Source organism: Rhinoderma darwinii, chromosome 2 (assembly GCF_050947455.1).
Source record: "Rhinoderma darwinii isolate aRhiDar2 chromosome 2, aRhiDar2.hap1, whole genome shotgun sequence".
Classification (NCBI taxonomy): Eukaryota; Metazoa; Chordata; class Amphibia; order Anura; family Rhinodermatidae; genus Rhinoderma; species Rhinoderma darwinii.
In genome coordinates this window covers 42,675,742-42,701,987 of record NC_134688.1, presented here as the reverse complement: position 1 = coordinate 42,701,987, position 26,246 = coordinate 42,675,742, and the positions used below count along the sequence as shown (strand labels likewise).

Here is a 26,246-nt window from a genome sequence, read left to right as displayed (position 1 = left end):
ACAGCGTCACACCACAGAACAGCGCGGGAGAAGCTGTGCGCTGACGGAAGGGACGCTGCTCCGGGCGCTGAGTTTGGTGAAGGGCTCCGGGCAGAGACTGACGTCTCGGATGCCACTCAGGAGGGGTCGCCATGCTGCTTCCGTCCGATGTGGCCCGGCTGGTGCTGGGTGAGTGTTCACAGGAGGAGGACCACACACACGCCGGAGTTTACATCTCATTACCCAGAGGCCTCTTCCGCCATTACGTCTGTTTGTATACGGACACCTGTCACCTCTATGCTGTATACATAGTGACCCGTATGTGATGTACACGGAAGAGTTGAGCAGCCTGTGACTCTCCAGCTGATCGGCTACTACAACTCCCAGCATGCACTGACCGCCGGAGAGCTCCAGGTTGCGGAACCGCTGTGTGGATATTTATTATTTTCAGTCGTAGTTCGTCGCGTTAAACGCCTGTATTACGTGTCAATATACGCTTGAAATACGCCTGCAAACAGCTACCTATTGATTTCAATGGGAAATACGCCGTGTAGTTAATACGAGGCATATTATGTCGCTGAATTTAAAAAAAATGCTAAAAAAAAAAGTGACCTGCCGCTTTTTAAGCATTTTACGAGTTGGTGTTCTTCAATAAAGGTAATGGGAGGGTGGAAATACGCGGCAAATGAAACACTCCGAAAAAAGATACACCTCAATAATACGCTTCAGATATGCCTCCGAAACGTCTTGAAATGACGCTGTAAGGCTATGTCCACATCTGCGTCGGCTCCGTTCAGGCTGAGGTTTCCGTTGGAGCGGAGCCCTGACTGACACAAACTGAAACCAGAGGTTTCCATCACCATTCATTTCAATGGTGACGGATCCAGTGCCAAGGGTTGAAGTTCTTCTCTGTTGTGCAAGGGTTCCGTCATTTTGATGAATGCCATAGTGGACTGCAGCCCCCCACTCACAGTACAATGACCCTCAGCCCCCCGCTCACAGTACAATGACCCTCAGCCCCCCGCTCACAGTACAATGACCCTCAGCCCCCCGCTCACAGTACAATGACCCTCAGCCCCCCGCTCACAATACAATGACCCTCAGCCCCCCGCTCACAATACAATGACCCTCAGCCCCCCGCTCACAGTACAATGACCCTCAGCCCCCCGCTCACAGTACAATGACCCTCAGCCCCCCGCTCACAGTACAATGACCCTCAGCCCCCCGCTCACAGTACAATGACCCTCAGCCCCCCGCTCACAATACAATGACCCTCAGCCCCCCGCTCACAGTACAATGACCCTCAGCCCCCCGCTCACAGTACAATGACCCTCAGCCCCCCGCTCACAGTACAATGACCCTCAGCCCCCCGCTCACAGTACAATGACCCTCAGCCCCCCGCTCACAGTACAATGACCCTCAGCCCCCCGCTCACAATACAATGACCCTCAGCCCCCCGCTCACAGTACAATGACCCTCAGCCCCCCGCTCACAATATAATGACCCTCAGCCCCCCGCTCACAGTACAATGACCCTCAGCCCCCCGCTCACAGTACAATGACCCTCAGCCCCCCGCTCACAGTACAAAGACCCTCAGCCCCCCGCTCACAGTACAATGACCCTCAGCCCCCCGCTCACAGTACAATGACCCTCAGCCCCCCGCTCACAGTACAATGACCCTCAGCCCCCCGCTCACAGTACAATGACCCTCAGCCCCCCGCTCACAATACCATGACCCTCAGCCCCCCGCTCACAATACCATGACCCTCAGCCCCCCGCTCACAGTACAATGACCCTCAGCCCCCCGCTCACAATATAATGACCCTCAGCCCCCCGCTCACAGTACAATGACCCTCAGCCCCCCGCTCACAGTACAATGACCCTCAGCCCCCCGCTCACAGTACAATGACCCTCAGCCCCCCGCTCACAATACAATGACCCTCAGCCCCCCGCTCACAGTACAATGACCCTCAGCCCCCCGCTCACAATATAATGACCCTCAGCCCCCCGCTCACAGTACAATGACCCTCAGCCCCCCGCTCACAGTACAATGACCCTCAGCCCCCCGCTCACAGTACAAAGACCCTCAGCCCCCCGCTCACAGTACAATGACCCTCAGCCCCCCGCTCACAGTACAATGACCCTCAGCCCCCCGCTCACAGTACAATGACCCTCAGCCCCCCGCTCACAGTACAATGACCCTCAGCCCCCCGCTCACAGTACAATGACCCTCAGCCCCCCGCTCACAGTACAATGACCCTCAGCCCCCCGCTCACAATATAATGACCCTCAGCCCCCCGCTCACAGTACAATGACCCTCAGCCCCCCGCTCACAATATAATGACCCTCAGCCCCCCACTCACAGTACAATGACCCTCAGCCCTCCACTCACAGTACAATGACCCTCAGCCCCCCGCTCACAGTACAATGACCCTCAGCCCCCCGCTCACAGTACAATGACCCTCAGCCCCCCGCTCACAGTACAATGACCCTCAGCCCCCCGCTCACAGTACAATGACCCTCAGCCCCCCGCTCACAATATAATGACCCTCAGCCCCCCGCTCACAGTACAATGACCCTCAGCCCCCCGCTCACAATATAATGACCCTCAGCCCCCCACTCACAGTACAATGACCCTCAGCCCTCCACTCACAGTACAATGACCCTCAGCCCCCCACTCACAGTACAATGACCCTCAGCCCCCCACTCACAGTACAATGACCCTCAGCCCCCCACTCGCAGTACAATGACCCTCAGCCCCCCACTCGCAGTACAATGACCCTCGGCCCCCCACTCGCAGTACAATGACCCTCGGCCCCCCACTCGCAGTACAATGACCCTCGGCCCCCCACTCGCAGTACAATGACCCTCGGCCCCCCACTCGCAGTACAATGACCCTCGGCCCCCCACTCGCAGTACAATGACCCTCGGCCCCCCACTCGCAGTACAATGACCCTCGGCCCCCCACTCGCAGTACAATGACCCCCGGCCCCCCACTCGCAGTACAATGACCCCCGGCCCCCCACTCGCAGTACAATGACCCTCGGCCCCCCACTCGCAGTACAATGACCCTCGGCCCCCCACTCGCAGTACAATGACCCTCGGCCCCCCACTCGCAGTACAATGACCCTCGGCCCCCCACTCGCAGTACAATGACCCTCGGCCCCCCACTCGCAGTACAATGACCCTCGGCCCCCCACTCGCAGTACAATGACCCTCGGCCCCCCACTCGCAGTACAATGACCCTCGGCCCCCCACTCGCAGTACAATGACCCTCGGCCCCCCACTCGCAGTACAATGACCCTCGGCCCCCCACTCGCAGTACAATGACCCTCGGCCCCCCACTCGCAGTACAATGACCCTCGGCCCCCCACTCGCAGTACAATGACCCTCGGCCCCCCACTCGCAGTACAATGACCCTCGGCCCCCCACTCGCAGTACAATGACCCTCGGCCCCCCACTCGCAGTACAATGACCCTCGGCCCCCCACTCGCAGTACAATGACCCTCGGCCCCCCACTCGCAGTACAATGACCCTCGGCCCCCCACTCGCAGTACAATGACCCTCGGCCCCCCACTCGCAGTACAATGACCCTCGGCCCCCCACTCGCAGTACAATGACCCTCGGCCCCCCACTCGCAGTACAATGACCCTCAGCCCCCCCACTCGCAGTACAATGACCCTCAGCCCCCCACTCGCAGTACAATGACCCTCAGCCCCCCACTCGCAGTACAATGACCCTCAGCCCCCCACTCACAGTACAATGACCCTCAGCCCCCCACTCACAGTACAATGACCCTCAGCCCCCCACTCACAGTACAATGACCCTCAGCCCCCCACTCACAGTACAATGACCCTCAGCCCCCCACTCACAGTACAATGACCCTCAGCCCCCCACTCACAGTACAATGACCCTCAGCCCCCCACTCACAGTACAATGACCCTCAGCCCCCCACTCACAGTACAATGACCATCAGCCCCCCACTCACAGTACAATGACCATCAGCCCCCCACTCATAGTATAATGACCCTCAAAGAGGAAGGAATAAATGAGGTATACGAGGAGAGAACTGGAACGTGGCATGTCCAGGCTGTTGTCATGGAATATCAGAGGACATTACAGGGAGGAGTAGAAGAGGACTACAACTCCCAGCTTTCCACCTTGCTCCAGTTCTCACACAATTGCTGACAAACTTGTAATACTTAGGCCTTGTTTACACGAGCGTGTTAAACGTCCGTTGAAACAGCGGCCGTCCCACGGACCTATGTAATTCAATGTGGCCGTTCACACAGCCGTGGTTTCAACGGACTGTGTGAAGGGTCCGTGGGAAAATAGGACATGTCCTATCTTTTCATGCTTCACGCATCTCTCCATAGGCTCTCCTCTATGGGGGATGCGAGACATCGCGTCCCGCAGCGCTGAGCACGGATGCACCTCGGACGTGAAAAACTGTCCGAGGTGCGCAACGCTCGTGTAAATAAGGTCTTACGCTGCACAGCATTAATTGCTCCTCTCACTCCGTCCGGCTCTTCTAGTGGGAAGTGTTGGGCGGTACTTGTAGCAGACGTGCGTGCATCACATTAGCAAAAGTTATTTTATTTATTTTTTAGTTTTTTTGCAGTGGATGGGAACTACTGTTACACTGTGGGCAGTGAATTTCTTCATTGTTATAGGGACTTGTATGTCAATTATAACTAATGAAAAGCCGTTTTCAAGGTTTCTGCTTGCTGTCAGTGGATGGAAACATTCTTGTTTATACCCAGAGGCTTTTAGTCTGCATAGGACCTACATGTGATCACAGGTGCACAACTCATGCGTCGGCTATTCAGAATTAGATGCAAATTTCCTCATTTAATTGAAATGGATGAAATCCATAGAAGACCAGCAGAAAATGTTGTAATGGATGGGTATGCTGCAGTTTTCCATTCTGAAAATGAATAGTGGGATTTAAAGGGTGACTTACCGTTTGACAAACTTCTGACATGTCAGAAGTTTTGGTTAGTGGGGGTCCGAGCACTGAGAGCCCCACCAATCCTTAAAACTAAGCAGTAGAAGCCTTTTCCGTTCGGCTTTTTCCGGTAAGCCGATGTATCTGCGTATGGGCTTATAGACTTTCTATTGAGCCTGTACTCCGATACATTGATTACTATGACATGTCAGACGTTTTTCAAACGTTTAGTTATGCTTTAAAACAAAACAAGATATGGGGCTATATAGAAATGTTAACTTTCATAGAGGTTTAAAGAAGTTTAGCGGTTTCAGCAAATAACGGTAATTTTTTTGTATGATAAAAGTTATACTTTCCTTATAAATTTCTCACAAATATCAATATCTCTGCTTGCAGTCATCAATAGAAACTTTACGATTCATAAAGCTCTATTCACATCTGCATTCCGTTCACGGCAATGTGACGGATCCAAAATGTATAACTTTTAATTATACGAAGAATAAGACTGTTCACACTTGCGTTCTGTTTTGTATTGTTCTGCTCCATCATAGGAGCAGAAGAATGAGAAAAACAGAGGTGCCGCGTGACGGAAACTAACAGCATCCGACGGGAGCCATTGGTTTTGATGGGTCCCGTCATTTTGCCAGACATAATAGTGCTGCATACGGCGTTAATTTTTGTCTAGAAAAAATCATGGAATCTGCGATGCAGGTGTGAACAGAGCCTTACCCTTATTTGCTAAAACTTCAAAGGTGTTCAAGAAATTAAACTCTGCAAGAAAAAAAACCACACATTACTCGCCTGTTAAAAACTCACCTATGAAATCATTTTGCTTTTTTTTTTCAAAGAATTGTCTATCAGTGATCGGTGCAACTTTCAGAAATATATATATATTTTTTAAAATTTGTACTTTTTTGAGATACAGCTGCTCTGTATTCTGTATACAGAGCATCTGTTTCGTACGCTAAACCTGAATACGTCAGGTCCGCGGGCTGACGGGTCCAGTGAAAGCGGGTCAGATCCACCGGTAATCGATCACGTCTAAGTTATGAACTTAGATGCGATCGGTAACCGCTCGTTCCTGCGTGTCAGACATGCAGGACCCTCTGTCACTGAACCAGTCAGTCCTTCGGACCTGACCGATACAAGTTTCAGCGCAAGATACAGCTGCTCTGTATGCAGTAAACTTTGCAGTTGTATCTCAAAAATAGAAATTTTTCTAAGAAAACAACTTATTTCAAAGGTGTACGTAGCCTTTACATCCCCTGCTACTCCAGCGCCGGAGGTCTCTGCCAGTTTCCTTATTTTCCTGGACTGATGACATACCATACATCTACGTGACCGCTAAAGACAACCACTGGCCTCGGGTGATGCTTGTACCGCAAGGGACCGCTGAGTCCAGTGATTGGCTGCAGTGTTCATGTGGATGTATGGCATGTCATCAGTCCAGGAAGATAGTGAGTATGATGATTTCATGTTTCTTGTTTTTTTATATATAACATTTTCTGCAGTTAGGTTGGAGTTGATCATGCTATTATAGCTCCTGATCCTGAGAAGATGGGAGCAGGAGAGGACATTGTTGTACAGGAGATTATAGACTGTTATTTTGGATGTCTATGGCTACTGCACACAAGATGGAAATGCTATGAATTTGACAGCACCAGACATGTGGATGAAAATTGAACAAATCTCAAGTTTCCAAATGGAAATCGGAGCATTCTGTGGATTTTCTAACGGATGTTCACATCTAATGAAGGGGTTAAAACCATGGTGACTCCACACGTAACACATGCAGACTTCGCTGCAGATTCGTAGCAGATTTGCTGCTGAAAAATACACAACATATCAGCCATGTGTGTGGGTCCTTATAGGTTGTTGACAAACAGCAAAGCCATGGGAGCAGTTTAATTTATGATTATCTATTCGAGAATTGCCTGTTAACCCCTTAACGCTCCATGACCTACTATTAGGTCATGCTAACTGTAGCGTTCGCGCTCAGTGACCTAATAGTAGGTCATGGAGTAAACACGGCGCCGTTCGCGCGGGGCGCGTTCATGAGCTGTGATAGCTGCTGTTTCCGACAGCAGACTATCACTGCTCAATGTGCCGGGACCGATCGCGGAGCTCCCCCGCCGATTAACCCCTCAGAAGCCGCGTTCAATAGCGATCGCGGCTTCTTAGGGGTTAATCCGCCATCGCCGGCCTGCTACGCGATAGCGGCCGGCGATGGTGACTATGGCAACCGGACACCAAGCAATGGCGTCCGGCTATGCCATAGACGGAAGCCTAGTGGGTCCTGACAACGTCAGGACCCACTATGCTTGCTGTCAGTGAGTAGCTGACAGCTCTAATACACTGCACTACGCATGTAGTGCAGTGTATTAGATTAGCGATCAGGGCCTCCTGCCCTCAAGTCCCCTAGTGGGACAAAGTAATAAAGTAAAAAAAAAGTTAAAAAAAGTTGTGTAAAAATAAGAAAATAAGAGTTTTAAAAGTAATAAAAGTAAAAGTCCCCATTTTTCCCTGATCAGTCCTTTATTATGAATAAAAATATATAAACAAACAAATAAACTATACATAATTGGTATCGCCGCGTCCGTAACGGCCTGAACTACAAAATTATTTTGTTATGTATCCCGCACGGTGAACGCCGTAAAAAAAATAATTAATAAACCGTACCACAATAACAATTCTTTGGTCACTTCACCTCCCAAAAAATGGAATAAAAAGAGATCAAAAAGTCGCATGTACCGAAAAATGGTCCTGATAGAAACTACAGTTCGTTACGCAAAAAATAAGTCCTCGCACGGCTTTATTGATGGAAAAATAAAAACATTATGGCTCTTAGAATAAGGTAATACAAAAAGTGAATGATTGTTTACAAAACGTATTTTATTGTGTAAATGCCATAAGACATAAAAAAACTATAAACATCTGGTATCGCTGTAATCGTATCGCCCCGCAGAATAAAGTGAATATGTCATTTATAGCGCACGGTGAACGCTGTAAAAAAAATAGAATAAAAAAACAATAGTAGAATTGCTGTTTTTTATTCACCACGCCACCTAAAAATAGAATAAAAACTGATCAAAAAGCCGCATGCACCCCATGAAAACTACAATGCATTCCTCAAGGGGTCTAGTTTCCAAATTGGGGTCACTTTTGGGGGGTTTCCAATGTTTTGGCACCACAAGACCTCTTCAAACCGGACATGGTGCCTAATAAAAAGGAGGCCTCAAAATCCACTAGGTGCTCCTTTGCTTCGGAGGCCGGTGCTTCAGTCCATTACCGCACTAGGGCCACATGTGGGATATTTCTCTAAACTGCAGAATCTGGGCAATAAGTATTGAGTTGCGTTTCTCTGATAAATCCTTTTGTGTTATAGAAAAAAAATGGTATAAAGAGGATTTTCTGACAAAAAAAAAAAGTTGATTTCACCTCTACTTTGCTCTAAATTTCTGTGAAACACCTAAAGGGTTCATAAACTTTCTAAATGCTGTTGTGAATACTTTGAGGGGTCTAGTTTCTAAAATAGGGTGTTTGATAGGGGTTTCTAATATATGGGCCCCTCAAAGCAACTTCAGAACTGACCTGGAACCTAAAAAAATGAATAAATGAGGCAATACTTCGCTTCTTACATTATACTGATAATGAGCCGTGCCCACCCCGAGATGACCCCAGTTTTGACCGTTTGTATAAACGGAGACCCCTATTAGACCGTTTCAGTGCCCGGTTTTCCCAAGCATACACCCCCGAGAAGTGTATTTCTATTGATGAGTCCCTGGTACATTTTAAAGGGAGGGTTCAATTCCGCCAGTACCTGCCGGGTAAGAGGCCAAGGTATGGCGGGAAGATGTATAAGCTGTGAGAGTGCATCAGGGTATACCTACAGGTTTAGGATATATGAAGGAAAGGCCACCCCCAAACCAGACTGCATCCTGGACTACAATAGGTACATGGGAGGGATGGACTTGTCAAATCAAGTCCTGAAGCCCTACAGCGCCATGCGGTGTGGTATAAGAAGCTGGCCGGGCACATCATACAGATGGCTTTGTACAATGCGTACGTGCTACGTCGATGTGCAGGCCAGACGGGAACTTTCCTGGAATTTCAAGATCTAATCTTTAGGGACCAGGAAGTGGGGGCACCCAGTACTTCTGGAAGCGAGGCCACAAGCATCGTACCAGGGCAACACTTTCCAGGAGAAGTTCCCCAAACCGGTGGAAAGGGAAAGAGTCAAAAGAGGTGCAGAGTCTGCTATAAGAGGGGGATAAGGAAAGTCACAATATACCAATGTGACACGTGTCCCGACAAACCAGGGCTCTGTATAAAAGATTGTTTTAAAATGTATCATACATCCCTTGATTTTTAATTTACCCTGATGCACTCCGCACAGCTTACCCCCCTCATCTTTCCCTTCTGAGCCCTGCCGTATGCCCAGGCAGCTGATAACAGCCACATGTAGGGTATTGCCGTACCCAGGAGAACCCACATTACAATTTAAGGGGTGTATATCTCCGGTGGCGCATGCTGGGCACAATATATTGGACACTGAAATGGCATATATATATATAAAATTGCAAATCTCACACTGCACCATCTGCTGCGCATTATCTTTTACACAGTACCTGTGGTGTCAAAATGCTCACTACACCTCTAGATGAATGTCTTAAGGGGTGTAGTTTTTAAAATGGGGTCACTTCTCGGGGGTTTCACCTGTACTGGTACCTCAGGGGCTTCTGCATACATGACTTAGCACCAGAAAAGCTCCAGTAGGCCAAATGGTGGTCCTTTCCTTCTGAGCCCTCCCATGGGCCCAAACGGCAGTTTATCACCACAAATGGGGTATTGCCGCACTAAGGACAAATTGGGCAACAAAATGGGGTATGTTGTTCCTTGTGAAAATAAGAAATTTTGATCAAAAATGACATCTTATTGGAAAAAAGATAATTTTTTTCATTTCACAGCCCAATTCAAATAGGTGCTGTGAAAAAACTGTGCGGTCAAAATCATAACAAAAACCATAAATGAATTCCTTGAGGGGTGTAATTTCCAAAATGGGGTCACTTCTGGTGGGTTTCCATTGTTTTGATACCTCAACGCCTCTTCAAACCTGGCATGCTGCCTAAAATATATTCTAATAAAAAAGAGGCCTCAAAATGCACTAGGTGCTTCTTTGCTGCTGGGGCTTGTGTTTTAGTCCACGAGCGCACTAGAGCCACATGTGGGACATTTCTAAAAACTGCAGAATCTGGACAATACATATTTAGTAGTGTTTCTCTGGTAAAACCTTCAGTGTTACACGAAAAAAATTGAATAAAATTGAAATTCAGCAGAAAAAATGAAATTTGCAAATTTCATTTCCACTTTGCTTTAATTCCTGTGAAATGCCTGAAGGGTTAAAAAACTTTCTATATGCTGTTTTGAATACTTTGAGGGGTCTAGTTTTTAAAATGGGGTGTTTTATGGGGGTTTCTAATACATAGGCCCCACAAATCCACTTCAGAACTGAACTGGTACCTTCAAAAAAAGGCTTTTGAAATTTTCTTAAGAATATGAGAAATTGCTGTTTATGTTCTAAGCCTTGTAACGTCCAAGAAAAATAAAATAATGTTCAAAAAATGATGCCAATCTAAAGTAGACATATGGGAAATGTGAACTAGTAACTATTTTGGGTGGTATAACCGTCTGTTTTACAAGCAGATGCATTTAAATTCTGAAAAATGCTATTTTTTGTAAATTTTCTCTAAATTTTGCAATTTTTCACAAATAAAGACTGAATATATCGACCAAATTTTACCACGAACATGAAGCCCAAAGTGTCACGAGAAAACAATCTCAGAATCGCTTGGATAGGTTTAAGCATTCCGACGTTATTACCACATAAAGTGAAATATGTCAGATTTGAAAAATGGCCTCTGAGCCTTAAGGCCCAAACTAGGCTGCGTCCTTAAGGGGTTAATACTTTAATATAATAATTCTACGTGTTTAATGGACTGAGATACCCAAACTTAGTACCATGGGGCGGGGGACTGCGGGTAAGGGTTTCCTTACCTCTGGTCAGTTTGGTATAGTGAAGCACCCTATCATTCTTGCCTAGCAAGTGGATTGTGGTTGAGACTTGACTGCAAAGATGTTCCTTGCTGCCACAATAAAGAGGAATTGCCAGACATCGTATGACCAGTACTATTTCATGGGGGGGGGGGGGGGGAATACTGAGGTTCCCTGGAAGTCTTGGCTGATTAAACGAAGGCCGTATTATTTTGATGAAATACAAATTCATAATTCTTTGCCTTTTTGAATTGAACTTTTGTTCTCACAGTGAATTGGTTTCTTTATATTCAGTGTGTTCTGTATTGATGATGCTGCTGCCAATTCAGCATAAGGAAATATTTGGTCCTGTTTGGCTGTCCATCCGTTGCTAGTACATTGTCATAGTTTCTTTATGCTCTTTCTGCTTACAATGATGTGGTGATGTGTTGGTTTCAGGTTACTTGCAGCAAGAAAAGCTCCCGTCTACCTGCCGATCCTTTATCGCAGAGAGTCCAGATCTCAGGGAATATGCCGAGCATCATACAGAAGATGGCACCGTTCCAGGATGCTTGTTGGTGAGAATTCTTGTAAAGGTTTATAACGCTTGTTGATATCCTTTTTCTGTCGGGCTGAATTCCAAAATTCCATAGTGCATACCGTTGGAGCCTGCGTTGGTAATTGTCACATTTGATGCTAAGAATAGCGCAGCATGCAGCACTATTCTTGCGATCAAAATGATGGACCATATTGTAAGTCAATGCACTGTTGTTATTCATCGTACGAAAGACCCGGAAGAGCCTTGTGTGTTGTAGATGGAGACAAAGCATGTCGGGCTCTGTTCACATCAGACACAGATTCCGAATGACCACACAGCGCTGTCATTGTATGACCAGTGACCGCAACCAGCTTCATGCATCAGGTGAAAGCACCCGGCCGCCGAATGTTTGAAGTGCAGGCAGCAAGACCTGGTCACCAGGGCAGAACGTTAACCTGGCGACTGGAATTTGTCCAGCCCTTATATATCATATTTATATCTATTTTTACGGTTTTGAGCTAAAAGATAAGCCAGTTTACTTCTGTATAGCTAATTCTGAACATATTGTTAGCCTGGGTTGACGTTTCTCATTTTATATGTAGTCATTTACAGATATCCAATATTTTCTTTTCAGTCCCTGTTTGGAAAAAACCTGGCTACGATCTTAAATGAATATATATCAATGAAAGCAAAGGGTGAGTGTATTATGATTGAGGTTTTACTGCTTGGAGGGTACAGGAATATTAGGCCCTGTTCACACTGAGTTTTTTGCAGGAAGAAAATTCTGCCTCAAAATTCAGTCTGGAATAGTTTTTGCGCCAGCCGGTTTTACCGCTCGTGGGAAAAAATGCCTCCGCCACCCAGTGAAATCAATGGGAGGCGTTTTTGGTACGTTTTCCGAAGCGGTTTCCGTGCCAAAAAACATCTTAAAAAAAAAACCTGTGTGAACAGAGCCTTAGAAGGACTTTAGATGTAAGGAAAAAATGTATGTATATGATGATTTATACCACTAGAATGCTTGCTTAAATGGAAAGGAACTTTTCAAACTACTATGCTGATATAACCGTTTACCTGATATTCATCAACTTTTATAATTTACTTATTGTTAAAATGTAATAATTTTATACATGCAAATTCAGTGTGAAGTTACTGCCACTAGGTGTGTCCCTTCCGTTAATCTGCTGTCCACACCCTGTTGTCAAGCAAAATCCGTCCGTAGTTACAGAGCAGAGTAGACAGACTGCCCATGGAAGTCTATGGGGAGGGGAGCAGCAGGAGCAGTGATCGACACAGAGGCTGCCCATAGAAGTCTATAGGGTGGGGAGCAGGGAAAGATAGACACAGATGTGTGATAGAGATAGGAGAGCAGGATGTGTGCTGTGTATAGAAGACATGATAACAGTTAGGCTCTGCCTACTAGTTCTGAGAAGCAGAGAGCCTGCAGAGGTGAAAACTGCTAAATAATGCCACATACAAGTCATTTAATGGCCAAAAATAGTGTTGTTCTTCATGTACACACTGACTGATTATTCTGGAAAGTTAGGTATGATTTATGAAATGGTGTCCAAAGTTGGACACAGATTTTAGTTTACATTTAGAGTTAATCTACCTGAAAGAGCTGAGAAATTCCATTGATTTATTTTAAGATAAATGAATTCTTTTCAGCTTGTAATATAGTTGAGTGGTTTTCACAATTCTGCTGGTATAGAGCTGAAATTTCCCATCATTTCATCTTTTCTCTGGTGATTCAAATTGTGTGAAATGTTTACTTACACCCTTCATTGTACGGTAATCTGATATATGAAAATTGAACTGTACCACTGCTCGCTGAGATTGAGGGGGGTGTCTTCCGTTATTTTCAATAGCGATCAGCAGAGTTGAGAATGCAGCTCCGGTGTGTGTTAAACTCTCAAATGCAATGTATAAACTGTACAATGCTGCTCAAAGATGAGTAAACTGTTTCAGGCCACATGCCGTGTTTGTTATTGCTCACAACATCTAAGGGTATGTTCACACGACAGCGTCCGTAACGGCTGAAATTACGAGGATGTTTTCAGGAGGAAACATCCCCGTAATTTCAGCTGTAACGGCATGTGCAGGCGCTTGAACGCCGCGTCCATTACGGACGTAATTGGCGCCTCTTTTCATTGGAGTCAATGAATAACGGCTCCAATTACACCCAAAGAAGTGACAGGTCACTTCTTTGACGCGGGCGTCTATTTACGCGCCGTCACTTGACAGCGGTGCGTAAATATACGCCTCGTGTGAACAGACAAAAGTCAGCCCATTGCTTTCAATGGGCAGATGTTTGTCAACGCTATCGAGGCGCATTTTTCGGATGTAATTCGGGGCAAAAACGCCAGAATTACGTCCGTAATTAGTGCGTGTGAACATTCCCTTACTGGGATAAACAATCGGATCAGAGTTAATTCCGGTCTGTCGTTTTCAGCAAGGTGCGATCTGTATGTGACATTTGCATTTCGGTGTGGGAAGGGGTTGAGGAGTCACTAGGCTATGGCCCACATTTATCAAAGCGGTGTCATTTTAGCCAATATCTAAGGTAAAGCTAGACTATTTTATTGCCATATGTTGCGACAAATTTCTGACTGCATCTACCCCCTTTGATAAATCTGTCACGACATACATGACTGCCATTAACTTTTACACATCTAACATTATAGCACTCTTTCTAGGCCAGGACCTGTGTAGTAGAGATGCGTCTCTCATTTTCATTTGTCATATTTCATAAATGTGTCTAAATCCTGGCCAAGCATTAAGCTCGCACAGTAGATTAGACAATATTTTTACGCAAAATGCTTCCAAAAATTACATTCAGAAATTTGGGCCTGTATTTCCGGTTTGATCTTCTATGTATAGAAAGAGATCTATGTAGCAGTTAATTGCATTTTATTTTAATTTAAATATTTTCTTAGAGAATCAAACAGAAGTACCATTCATGGTGTCGTCTCTGTGGAAGAAGCTTGACCTCACGCTGTCCCAGATCAGGTATACATATATATATTGTTCTGGTTGTAAAATATAACCTTTCCATCTCACAGTAATAACTGTTGTCCTATTCCAATGAGATATAATTAAACTGATGTCTCTACCTGTCAGGTCCATGCAGGAATCGGCGGCATTTAATCACCATCAAAGAGGTAAGTGAGCAGTGTAATTGTCAGCTTTTATTGATGTTCGGAAGTCGCCGGCATAATTTTTCTACGTATGAGTGAAATTTCTCCATTTAGGCCACAGACCTGGATGGCAGTATTGGACTGATAAACCTGTTCTATGGGCACTGTGTTGAATACAAATCCTATCTTCCTCTTACTAGATGAATATAGACTTTTGCCGAAGTGGCCTATTCGAATAACAGTCTGATTTAAAGCCACGTAAACTGAAAAGGTGTTTTGGGTCAACCCATTAAATTTGCTGAGACTGACTTGTTTAGGAACCTACTAGATGTTAAGAATATCTTTGAGCTGTAATGGTGAAGCCAGACAGACCAGAAAAGTTTCTCTTTGTTAGTGGCTTTCCAATTTGACTTTTTTTTTTTTTTTTTTTTTAAAGGCTTTATTTTCAACATTTTGGTGTACAAACAGTACAAAATAAAGACATTCAGAGAGGCTTTATCATCACATACAAATGTCAATACGGATCATATTAATTTTACAACAGTAACAAACTGTACAGCTGTATAACCTCTGAAAGCCTAACTGAATCAAAACAATCACTCGCACACAAACATCCTTGTGCTCCGAACCCCCCCCCCCCCCCCCCGACAGCTCAGTCACTCTCAAGCGACCATTAAACCGCAGTGTCAATAGTTTCTATCTACCTGGACCAAATTTATCTGGACATTTCCTGCTAAGGTACAACTTTTTATACATAGGTATATATTTATTTACCAGTTGTTTCCAGTGCAGTATACTCGGACTATCCGTATTTTTCCAAGCCATAATTGTAAACTTCCGGGCACAAAAAATAACAAAACGAAAGAATATCTTATCATAGTGATTATGAATAACTTCATCCATAATGCCCAAGAGGCACATCTGGGGGGTAAGAAGCCGCGGCAACTCATTATGGGTGTGAAGAAACTCCACCACCTCCGACCAAAAGGGGGCAATTCTAGGACACATCCACACACAATGCAGAAAGGTACCAAGCTCCGATTGACATCTAAAACAACGATCTGAAGCCAATGCACCCATCCGCTTAAGCCTAACTGGAGTGTAATAAATCCTATGCCGGAACCGAGACTGTATGAGGAAGTCCCGTGCACTGACCACCGAATCAAAAAAGGAGGATTCTACCTCCCGCCAGTCCTCCTCTGTCAAGGTGGGAACATCAACCCGCCATTGCAGATACGCCTACCAATTTGACTTTCCTCACTAAAATACACAGACTTGGTCTCTCCTTTTTAATGTTAAATATTTTTCGATTTTCTAAACTTATTTCTAATTTTCTTTTAATTATTCCACAGCACGCACGAGAAAGGGGATAAATGACCGACTACAGCAGAGAATGCTGACCTCCCCTCTGGCTGTTTCCGTTTCACCGGCACCACAACCTGTGATACATCAGACATCTACACCAATAATGGCAACTCAGTATGTTTTGCGACCTCTACAAACACCAAGTGCCTTACAAACCATCACCAACTCTTCATTTGGAGGAGAATCTACTGTACAAAGCAATAACTCTACTTCCATCAGCAGTGAGTGCGTTTATATCTCTATTATAAGTGACTTATTTGTTCTACGGTTGATAACTGAATGCTTAACCTGCGAAAAGTCCATAAATATGTAGTGCAGTGAAATGTTTCCAGTTAAAGGGGTATTCCCAACTCACACATTTATGGCGTATCCACAGGATATACCATAAGTGTCTTATAGATGCAGGTCCCAGCTCTGGGACCTTCACCTATATCCAAAACAGGGGTCCCGTGACCATCGTTTCACCTGGTGTGGCTGCAACAAAATGCTGTTTCCAGGTGAGGACTAGTGAAGAGGTAGCGCGTGGCTCTCTCCATTCTTTTTAATAAAAGGCATGGAAGCAGCCAAACTTGGCGGTTTCCGTAACTCCCATACAACAGAATGGAGAGCCGCACGCATGCACAGCCCACCCTCCAGTAATCCCCGCCTGGAATAATCCGCTTGCGGCTGCGGCACCAGGCTAAGTGGTGGTCACGTGACCCTTGTTCTTGATATAGGTGCGGGGATCAGACGTTTATAGCATATCCACAGGATTTGCCCTAAATGTCTAAGATAGGAATACCCCTTTAAGTCCCCAATCGACTTCCATGTGATTTTTCTGATGACGAATGCCATCAATTGCTTTCCATTCCCGCAGGTTTCTATTGATTTATATCTATCAGAATATCCGCCTGTTACATTATATTACTCAATTAAAAATACATCTAAAACAGAAACCTGATGGATCACATGGGGTTCATTGGGCTGTGTTATGCTTTTTGCTTTAATCCATTTAAAAATGATCCTTCATAGATCTGTGATAAACAGAAGCATTGATACGAGTGTGAGCAGAGCCCAATATACTGTATTTGCTTTATGACGTGGACATCTCGGTCTCGGCTGTGCTGCTGTCTTTTGTAGGTTTTATTAACACATCCACATCAATACGTAAACTCAATAGATGTGCTGTACAAATTAGAGCAGGGGTCTCAAGCACGCGGCCCGCGGGACACAGAGCCGCTAGTACAGGCTCTCCTCCGGTACTCTGTGGAATTCCCTGACATCGCTGCCCATATATGGACAGTGTGTCAGGGTCTTCCCCAGAGCGGAGTCCCGGGCAGAACGCTATTATCGGCTCTGCTCCGGGACTCTGGGGAAGCCTCTGACATCGCTGTCCATACATCGACAGTGATGTCAGGGGCTTCCCCAGAGCATGAGTCCCAGTGATGTCAGGAGCACAGCTGGAGTCCCAGGAAGAGCCTACTAGCACTCTGCCCGGGACTCCAGCTCTGGGGTTGCCCCTGACATCTCTGTCCGTATATGGACAGTGATGTCAGGAGCAGAGCTGGAATCCCAGGCAGAGTGCTAGAAGCGGCTCGGCTCCGGGACTCCAGCTCTGGGCAAGCCCCTGACATCACTGTGGCAGCATCCACAGAGGGCGCTGTGGCAGCATCCACAGAGGGCGCTGTGGCAGCATCCACAGAGGGCGCTGTGGCAGCATCCACAGAGGGCGCTGTGGCAGCATCCACAGAGGGCGCTGTGGCAGCATCCACAGAGGGCGCTGTGGCAGCATCCACAGAGGGCGCTGTGGCAGCATCCACAGAGGGCGCTGTGGCAGCATCCACAGAGGGCGCTGTGGCAGCATCCACAGAGGGCGCTGTGGCAGCATCCACAGAGGGCGCTGTGGCAGCATCCACAGAGGGCGCTGTGGCAGCATCCACAGAGGGCGCTGTGGCAGCATCCACAGAGGGCGCTGTGGCAGCATCCACAGAGGGCGCTGTGGCAGCATCCACAGAGGGCGCTGTGGCAGCATCCACAGAGGGCGCTGTGGCAGCATCCACAGAGGGCGCTGTGGCAGCATCCACAGGGCGCTGCCCAATCTTGACGTGTGTCTGCCAAACGCTGCTAACTGAGCCACCAAACTGCTTTTAGCGACACTTAAACTGGATTGTTGAAATAAGCACGTGGAGAAATATCTAAAATTTTAAACCTAGCGCTATTATTATAGTAATGTAGTGTTAGTATTATAGTAATATAGTGTTATAATAGTTCAAATAACGAATTGATTAACAATAATTTTGTAATGTATCAAATTTGAAAGTAATGCGGCCCGTCAACTTCCCATTTTTTCTATGTGCGGCCCACTTCCCCCACCGAGTTTGAGACCCCTGCATTAGAGGTTATATTCCCAGTGCATCCATAGACGTACATTGTTGTAAGCGGACGCAGCACCTCTGTACAGATACGTTCCCTGAGATTTTGACTTGGGTACTGAATTTGTATAACAAGCACGTGATGAACTTTTAGCAAGCTTAGCAGTGATAAAAGTACAAACTGTTAGCAAATTGATAAAGGTACAGAACTCAAAGTAGTAATAGTAAATTAAGTGCCTATTGGTAATCTGTTGTTCATTCTGGCCTAGTTGTGGAACCTGCACAAGGCAGATCTGCGGTCTGTACTCCAAGAAAACCGCCACCTGCAGCCACCGCAGCTCCTATGAGACGTAAACCGTGAGTTTTAAACCATCTTGCTTTTGTATATTATACCTTTTACGTTTATTTAAACTCTTATTTTCTTTGAACAATTTTTAAATAACAAATCAGGAAAAGATAAGAAAATTAGAAACCGCATTAAGGCCGAGTTCACACTGAGTTTTTTGCAGGCGGAAAATCTGCCTCAAAATTCAGTTTGGAAGTTTGAGGCAGATTTTCCTCTAGCTGCATGCTGATTTTCGCGGCGTTTTTCGCCCCCAGCCATTGAGTGCCGTGGGCATAAAAAGCCGCGAAATACGCTTTTTCTGCCTCCTATTGATGTCAATGGGAGGTCAGAGGCGTAATCGCACAAAGATAAGGCATGTCCCTTCTTTCTCCCGCGAGCCGGTTTTACCGCTCGCGGGAGAAAACCGCCCCCGCCTCCCATTGAAATCAATGCAAGGCTTTTTTGGCGAGTTTTTCGGAGCGGTTTCCGGGTCCAAAAACTCTGTGTGAACATACCCTTAGGGTAAAATAAAAATGATATGCAGTTATCCATCCAGAAAAAAATTCAGAATAGGGGGTATAAGTGTGGAGTCAGCCAGATGCTCAATAAATGTGCGTTACAATATTACTTATACAGCTGTTAGTGGAAGCAAAATACAAATGTTTATGCAGCGGTCAGTATGAGACTAACTAGGCTGTTTAATGGCTGTAATGAGATTGTATAAACGTAGTAAGCAAATAATACAAAGGGCTATATAGACTCAGAAATGCAAGAAAGGAGACCAGTCTGCAAGAAACCTTAAATGGAATGTGTCGCAAGAATTTTTTCTTTTTTTTTCTTTAGTTAAACAATTGTTATTTAAGTGATTACACATTTGTTTTAATTTTATTTTTTCACAAGTCAGGAAATATTATAAATTAGATTCTAATTTATAACCTTTCCATGTGCTGGTCACTAGAGGGAGCAGTTCCCAGAATTGCAGCATGGTCAATGTGGTAAAGCAACATCATTGCTTTATGCTGCAAATTTGGGGTTGGGTTAAACACTCGCTCTAGTGTCCTCACACAATCCCCCCTCCCTTATTCTGGCTAGTGCCAGGAGAAGGAGGGGGTTGAATCTTCAAACCTCCTACACGGTGTACCGCCATTTTCTGAGCGAATGCACAGGGTAGGAGGATTAGATACAGTGGTAATCAGACTGTATAACCCGAACATACACAAAGATAATACACACATCACATACACAAACAAAACTTACCTGCTCCTGCCGCCGCTGCCTCTTCCGCTCCTATTCCTTGCGTCTTCGCTTCCTTGAACATATGGCCGGAAGCCTCGGCCGGAAGTAGTCATCTGACTGTCCGCCAGCAGCTTCCGTTCCACATGAAAATGGCGCCGGATTTCGCTCTGCTAACTAGCTTAGTTTTGGTCTGTGTGGGAGCGGTGCATGCGCCGTTCCCACACAGACGGCGTACGCTGCACTGAATGGAACGGCTCCCGTTAGCATTCTCTATGGGGATGTATGTGCCGTATTCCATCTCCGTATGTGTCGTTAATCAACACATGCAGAGATGGAAAATAAAATGGCAGCCCCCATAGAGAAGTAAAAATAAAAAAAAGTAGAACACACAAACACAAATAAATAAATTTTTATTTTTTTAATATACTAAAATCAATATGATAAAAAAAAAAAATCATGACCCCCTTCCCTTTAAGGATGGAGTGTTGCAAGATAAATGAATGTTCCATAGTCTAGTAGTATCGAATGGTACTCTCATGTAATGTAAATTAGTGATACGTTTCCAGTTTGTTTTTGTAAACAATAAGCATGCTGCAGGAATGATTTGCGCCATGTGCACTAATTTGGAATGTGAGAGTGCAAACCTAGTAAACATAGAGCAGGTGGTCGGTCTGGTGGCATTAGTGCCCAGTAGGAGACCCCTTAAAAAAAATATCATATGCTTAGATGCTTAAAATACTATGTAATTGAAATTTATTTTTGCAGAGAGATTCAGAGGAGACGACGTGCAGCTCCATTGAAGTCCACTACCGGAGCATCAGATGGAGACATGGGTAGAGAGGCCGATTCCCTTCAAGCTATTATTGATAAGGACTTTCCTGTAAGTACATTTAAATAGGTTAATGTTCATCAAAATGTCTATATTTTTGCATTTTCACTTACTATAAAATATGCAGAAAAACATTTCTATACTTAACCTAGCAAAGTCCCAGCTCTCTGCCTACCCACCCGCTACATAGAGGCTGTGCTGATGTCTGATATTAGACATCAGCATAGTCTCTGATGGTGGTTTTAGACTACTGCTTCCTCCTATGTGGGAAAGCAGGTATCTGAAGCAATGCCAACTTTTGGCATTGTGTATTTTCAATCGTGGTAGCGTCTTTAGTTTATGGAAATCGGCCCCTGACGTTTTTGAACCAGACACAGTGAGGCAGATTTACGTAGACTGGTGTTTTATGTATGAAGCCCACAGTAGTAGTAATAAAATGCAGCTAATTTATTAAGGCCAAACCCTTCCTACAGACACATACTAAAGTTACTACAAAAACATACATTTTTATGTAACAATTGGTGTTACACTGCTTTTTTTTATTTCTTTTTTTACCTTTCAGCAAATGGTGATTGAAAATGCCAGGGAAAAGATCTTAAGCAATAAGAGTCTTCAAGAGAAGCTGGCAGAGAATATCAACAAGTTTCTTGGAAGGTAAGGGAAGAACAATTTTTTTGGCAGTGTTCCCCTAGACCTCTTATTTATTGAAACTGGGCTTAATAATGTTTGGTGTTTTTTTTGTCAGAAAAAGTTAGTCAACCTGTCAGCAGTACGAGTCCTCAAAAGTGCTGACAGCGCTACATACAGGGTGGGGAGTTCAGTGTAATGATACCTTATATTGTCGTTCATGCAAGTTGCATGACTGAAAACAATCTTTATTTTGATGTCTCTGGCGCTGAGATTGCAGGTACCACCGAGTAGATATCTTCATGTCCAGTACTCCGGGGGTCTCTGCACTGAATGTGGCCAGACCCTCCCCTCTGCTCTGAGTAACTGTTCTAGCGACCGGTCAGGAGACTGGTAGGTCTATCACTAAGAGCATTGTTGGGGACATCAAAACATATTTCTTGGCCGTGCAACTTACATGATTAACAACTTGGGTATCTTTACGCTGCACTACCCTCCCTGTATATAGCGCTGTCAGCAGGTCTGAGGACTCAATATTGCTGACAGGTTCCCTTTTAAAGGGGTACCTTTTAGAACAAGCTTTATGGAGACTGTTTCTCGGAAAAGTCCTTATTTCTTTGCATTTATAAATCTTATACAATCATTGTCTGAAAGGTTAGTATAATATAAATATATAATAAAAACATCTGTTGTTGCCTGTAATTCGCACTTATTCCCTTTCCAAAGTGACTCGGCTGCACACTGTTCCAAACAGGCAGATGGAACGACTCCTGAGCAAGACACCTCTATTGACGAGATCCTTGGCCTTCAGGTAACTTTGTAACAACTGTCTCAGCTCTTTAACGATTTTCATTATTATTTAATTTTCCCTTTTGCAATTCATTTGTTGATTTAAAGGAACAGTGTCATCACAAATTTTTTTTTCATATGTTAAAGATGTTAGTGCTTTATTAAAAACGTTTATATTCATTTGTGTGTTTGTGTTTTACTTTTTCTTATTTTTACACTTTTTCTTCCCTATGGGGGCTGCCATTTTTTTTTCCATTTCTGTATGTGTCGATTAACGACACATACAGACATGGAATACGGCAGCCACAGTCCCATAGGGACTGCGAACGGCTCCCGTCCCATCCACTTCTGTGTACGCCGTCTGTGTGGGAACTGCGCATGCGCCGCTCCCACACAGTCCAATTTGAAATTGGCGCCGTCCGGCGCCATTTTCCTGTGGACCGGAAGTCGCGGCCGGACAGTAAGATTACTACTTCCGGTCGCGGCTTCCGGACTTGTGCACTTGGACCAGCGGCAGCAGACGGAGCGGACGGGCCGGAGGGAGCCGCGGCGGCAGGAGCAGGTAAGAGATTTCAATGTATGTTCGTGTTTGTGTACGTTTACTACTGTATGTAAACCTTCTACACTGTGTGTTAGCTCAAAAAATGGCGACACACAGTGTAGGAGGTTAGACCGTTCAAACCCCTCGTTTATCCCGGCACTAGCCAGGATAAAGGAGGGGGGGATGCTGAGAGCTCACTAGAGCGAGGGCTTTATACCCAATTTTGCAGCATAAAGCAATGTGGTTGCTTTACCACATGCAATGCTGCAATTTTGGGAATAGCTCCATCTAGTGACCAGCAATGGGAAATATTATAAATTAGAATCTAATTTATAATATTTCCTGACTCGTGAAAAAAAGAAAAAAAATTTGAACAATGTTTAATCACCTACACACTAAATGTTTAATTTAAAAAAAACAAACAAGTTTTTCTGGCAACACATTGCCTTTAAGGTAGACCTGAACTTAGCAAAAGCCCACCTTAAGGCTACGTTTACACGTAGTGCATTTATTGTGAATTCTATGTCGAATATCTGCAACAAAGTACAGTACGATGTATTTGAATGGGGTTTTACAAGATTGTGTGAATTCAAGGGCATACTACTGTGGATTTTCAAATCTCTTGCAGATTTCTGGTGATTTTGTTGCAGTTTTCACCCATTGCATTGCAAGGTCTGCAAAATTAGCATCACAAATACACTACAAAATCCGCATGTAATACCTGCACATTTTCCCATGGATTTCAGGACCACTATACCGTGGAACATTTTTGGAAACCTGACCATAAACATGTCAAAAGATGTCATCAATGGGTCTCTGTGCCTCCATCGATCACTAAGAAGCAGGAGCCATGCACGCATCATAGTGCGGCTTCACTTAGTTTCCTGACAATTAAAGGGGTTGTCTGGACTTGGGGCGGTTTTTCATACAGCTGACCTATCCACAGGTTAGGTCATCTATATATGATCGTTGGGGGTCACACGGACCCCCCACCGGTCAGCTGTTCAGGCTGCCTCCAGGCACCAGACGTTATGCAGTAACCGGGGTTGGAAGCAGAAGACTCTGTACATTGCATAGCGGCTGTGTTGTGCCTGTTCACTTGAATAGGAGCAGAGCTATTCTGTGACAGGAACCATCTGCTTCTGGCACGGACATCCTGATCAGTGCGGGGCTCAGGTATCTGACCCCCACCGATCATATACTGACTTCCGTTGATGACCTCTTCTGACATGTCAGGAGCTGCCTAAAAGTCACCCTTCACTTTAGAGTTTTCAATCCAATCAAATAAATGTGTGTATTCAATCAAACAAACTTCAGATTTTCCTTTGGGAAACTGTTGTGACTGAAGCGAAATGCATTAGTTTTCTTCCCCTCAAAACATTAACCTATCCTTGTCAGTCCCCGTCTATTGCAAAAAATTGCCTATGATTTGTGGTTTTTAAATAATTTTTCAAAAGTTTTAATAAGATTTAAGTGTTCTAACCAGAATAAACCATCAAGTATAACATCCAGTACATTGTTAAATAATGAACACGTACAGTTAAAGGGAATGTGTTGTCAGCAAAACATGTTTTTTTTTTTTTTCGTTAAACAGTTAGTGTGTAGGTGATTAAACATTGTTCTAATTTTTTTATTTTTTTTCACGAGTCAGGAAATATTATAAATTGGATTCAATTTATAATATTTCCCAGCACTGGTCACTAGATGGAGCCATTCCCAAAATTGCAGCATTGGATGTGGTAAAGCAACCACATTGCTTTATGCTGCAAAATTGGGTAAAAATCCCTCGCTCTAGTGAGCTCTCAGAATCCCCCCCTCCTTTATCCTGGCTAGTGCCGGGAGAAACGAGGGGTTTGAACGGTCTAACCTCCTATACTGTGTGTCGCCATTTTTTGATCTAACACACAGTGTAGAAGGTTTACATACAGTAGTAAACACACTGAAACACAAACATACATAGTAATAACTTACCTGCTCCAGTCGCCGCCGCTCCCTCCGGTCCGTCCGCTCCGTCTGCTGCCGCTGCTCCATGTGCACAAGTCCGGAAGCCGCGACCGGAAGTAGTAATCTTACTGTCTGGCCGCGACTTCCGGTCCACAGTAAAATGGCGCCGGATGGCGCGCATTTCAAATTGAACTGTGTGGGAGCGGCGCATGCGCCGTTCCCACACAGCGGCGTACACGATAGTGGATGGAACGGGCCCCGTTCGCAGTCCCTATGGGACTGGAGCTGCCGTATTCCATGTCTGTATGTGTCGTTAATCGACACATACAGAAATGGAAAAAAAAATGGCAGCCCCCATAGGGAAGAAAAAGTGTAAAAATAAAAAAAAGTAACACACAAACACACAAATTAATCCAAACGTTTTTAATAAAGCACTAACATCTTTAACATATTAAAAAAAAAATTGTGGTGACACTGTTCCTTTAAGTAGTCGGAGATTATAAAAAGAGGCCGCACAAGTTAGGTAACTGATAATCTACCAAAGCTAAAGGCATCTTGCCCAAATATAGAGGGATATGGGGGGGGGGCGAGGCCAGGCCAGGCACTGATGTGAGCTGTCGCACGGAACTTCGGCTCTGACTAGAGACCCCTAGTATTCATCCTGCGGCAGAATTACTGTGGCCACCATTCCTTACCACTTGCGGAGGAAGGGTAAGAGACTCACGAGGAGCAAAATGGGACCGTCAAAAGCGACAGGGGCCGCGGAGAAGTTGAAGGAGTTTGCCCGGGGTGCGGTCCAAGATGGCGCCCGCAGTGAGTCCTCACAGCATGGAGCAGAGGGGCCGGCAAAAGTTTCTGGAGGGCAGGCGGAGTCACTCCTTGCGGCTGAGGTAACAGCTCAGCCTGGACTGACATTGCAGCAAGTATCGGAGACGCTGCTGGCGGCGATATTAGAGACCAAGACCTCGGTCACAACAAAAATAGAGGAGGTTAAGGTCGATGTGGGTCTTCTGAGGCAGGATTTGCACAACTTGAGGGACCGAGTCGCACATGCTGAAACCAGGTTGTCGGATCTGGAGGACCGTACAGCTAATATACCCCGCACACTTCGATACCTCTCTGGCAAGGTGGATTTATGGCGCCAGAAAGCGGATGATTTGGAGAACAGGCTGAGGAGGAACAACCTTCGCATCATAGGCCTACCAGAACGAGCAGAAGGAGATCGCCCAGACCAGTTTACAGAGAAATGGCTGAGAGATATGTTTCCAGACACCGTGTTTTCGCAGGCTTTTGCGGTGGAACGAGCGCATAGGGTTCCGGCGAGGCCGCCACCCCCAGGAGCGAACCCTCGACCATTCCTGGCGAGATTGTTAAATTGTAAGGACCGGGATCTGGTCCTGCAGGCTGCCAGACGCAAGGGAGCGATTAAAGTGGATAACGTCACGGTGTCGATTTTCCCGGATTTCTCTCCGGAGCTACAACGTCAACGCGCATCGTTTGTGATGGTTAAACGAAAGCTGCGAGACCGACAAATTCCATATTCCATGGCGTATCCGGCCCGCCTGAGAGTCGTCGATGGAGATCGAGCGGTATTTTTCGCCAACCCTGAG

The 26,246-nt window shown here is 45.5% G+C and overlaps 1 protein-coding gene across 1 annotated transcript in view; it reads left to right on the top strand.

The window, feature by feature from the left end:
- Positions 1-26,246, top strand: part of NPAT (nuclear protein, coactivator of histone transcription) — a 47,480-nt gene continuing 21,234 nt past the window's right edge. Inside the window, exons 1-10 of the mRNA XM_075851592.1 lie at positions 1-168; positions 11,417-11,535; positions 12,130-12,190; positions 14,429-14,501; positions 14,613-14,653; positions 15,982-16,215; positions 18,615-18,702; positions 20,672-20,786; positions 21,298-21,389; positions 22,089-22,173. Of these exons, the coding sequence (XP_075707707.1) occupies positions 132-168; positions 11,417-11,535; positions 12,130-12,190; positions 14,429-14,501; positions 14,613-14,653; positions 15,982-16,215; positions 18,615-18,702; positions 20,672-20,786; positions 21,298-21,389; positions 22,089-22,173 (945 nt within the window). The 5' untranslated portion in view covers positions 1-131. The remainder of the gene's footprint in view (positions 169-11,416; positions 11,536-12,129; positions 12,191-14,428; positions 14,502-14,612; positions 14,654-15,981; positions 16,216-18,614; positions 18,703-20,671; positions 20,787-21,297; positions 21,390-22,088; positions 22,174-26,246) is intronic.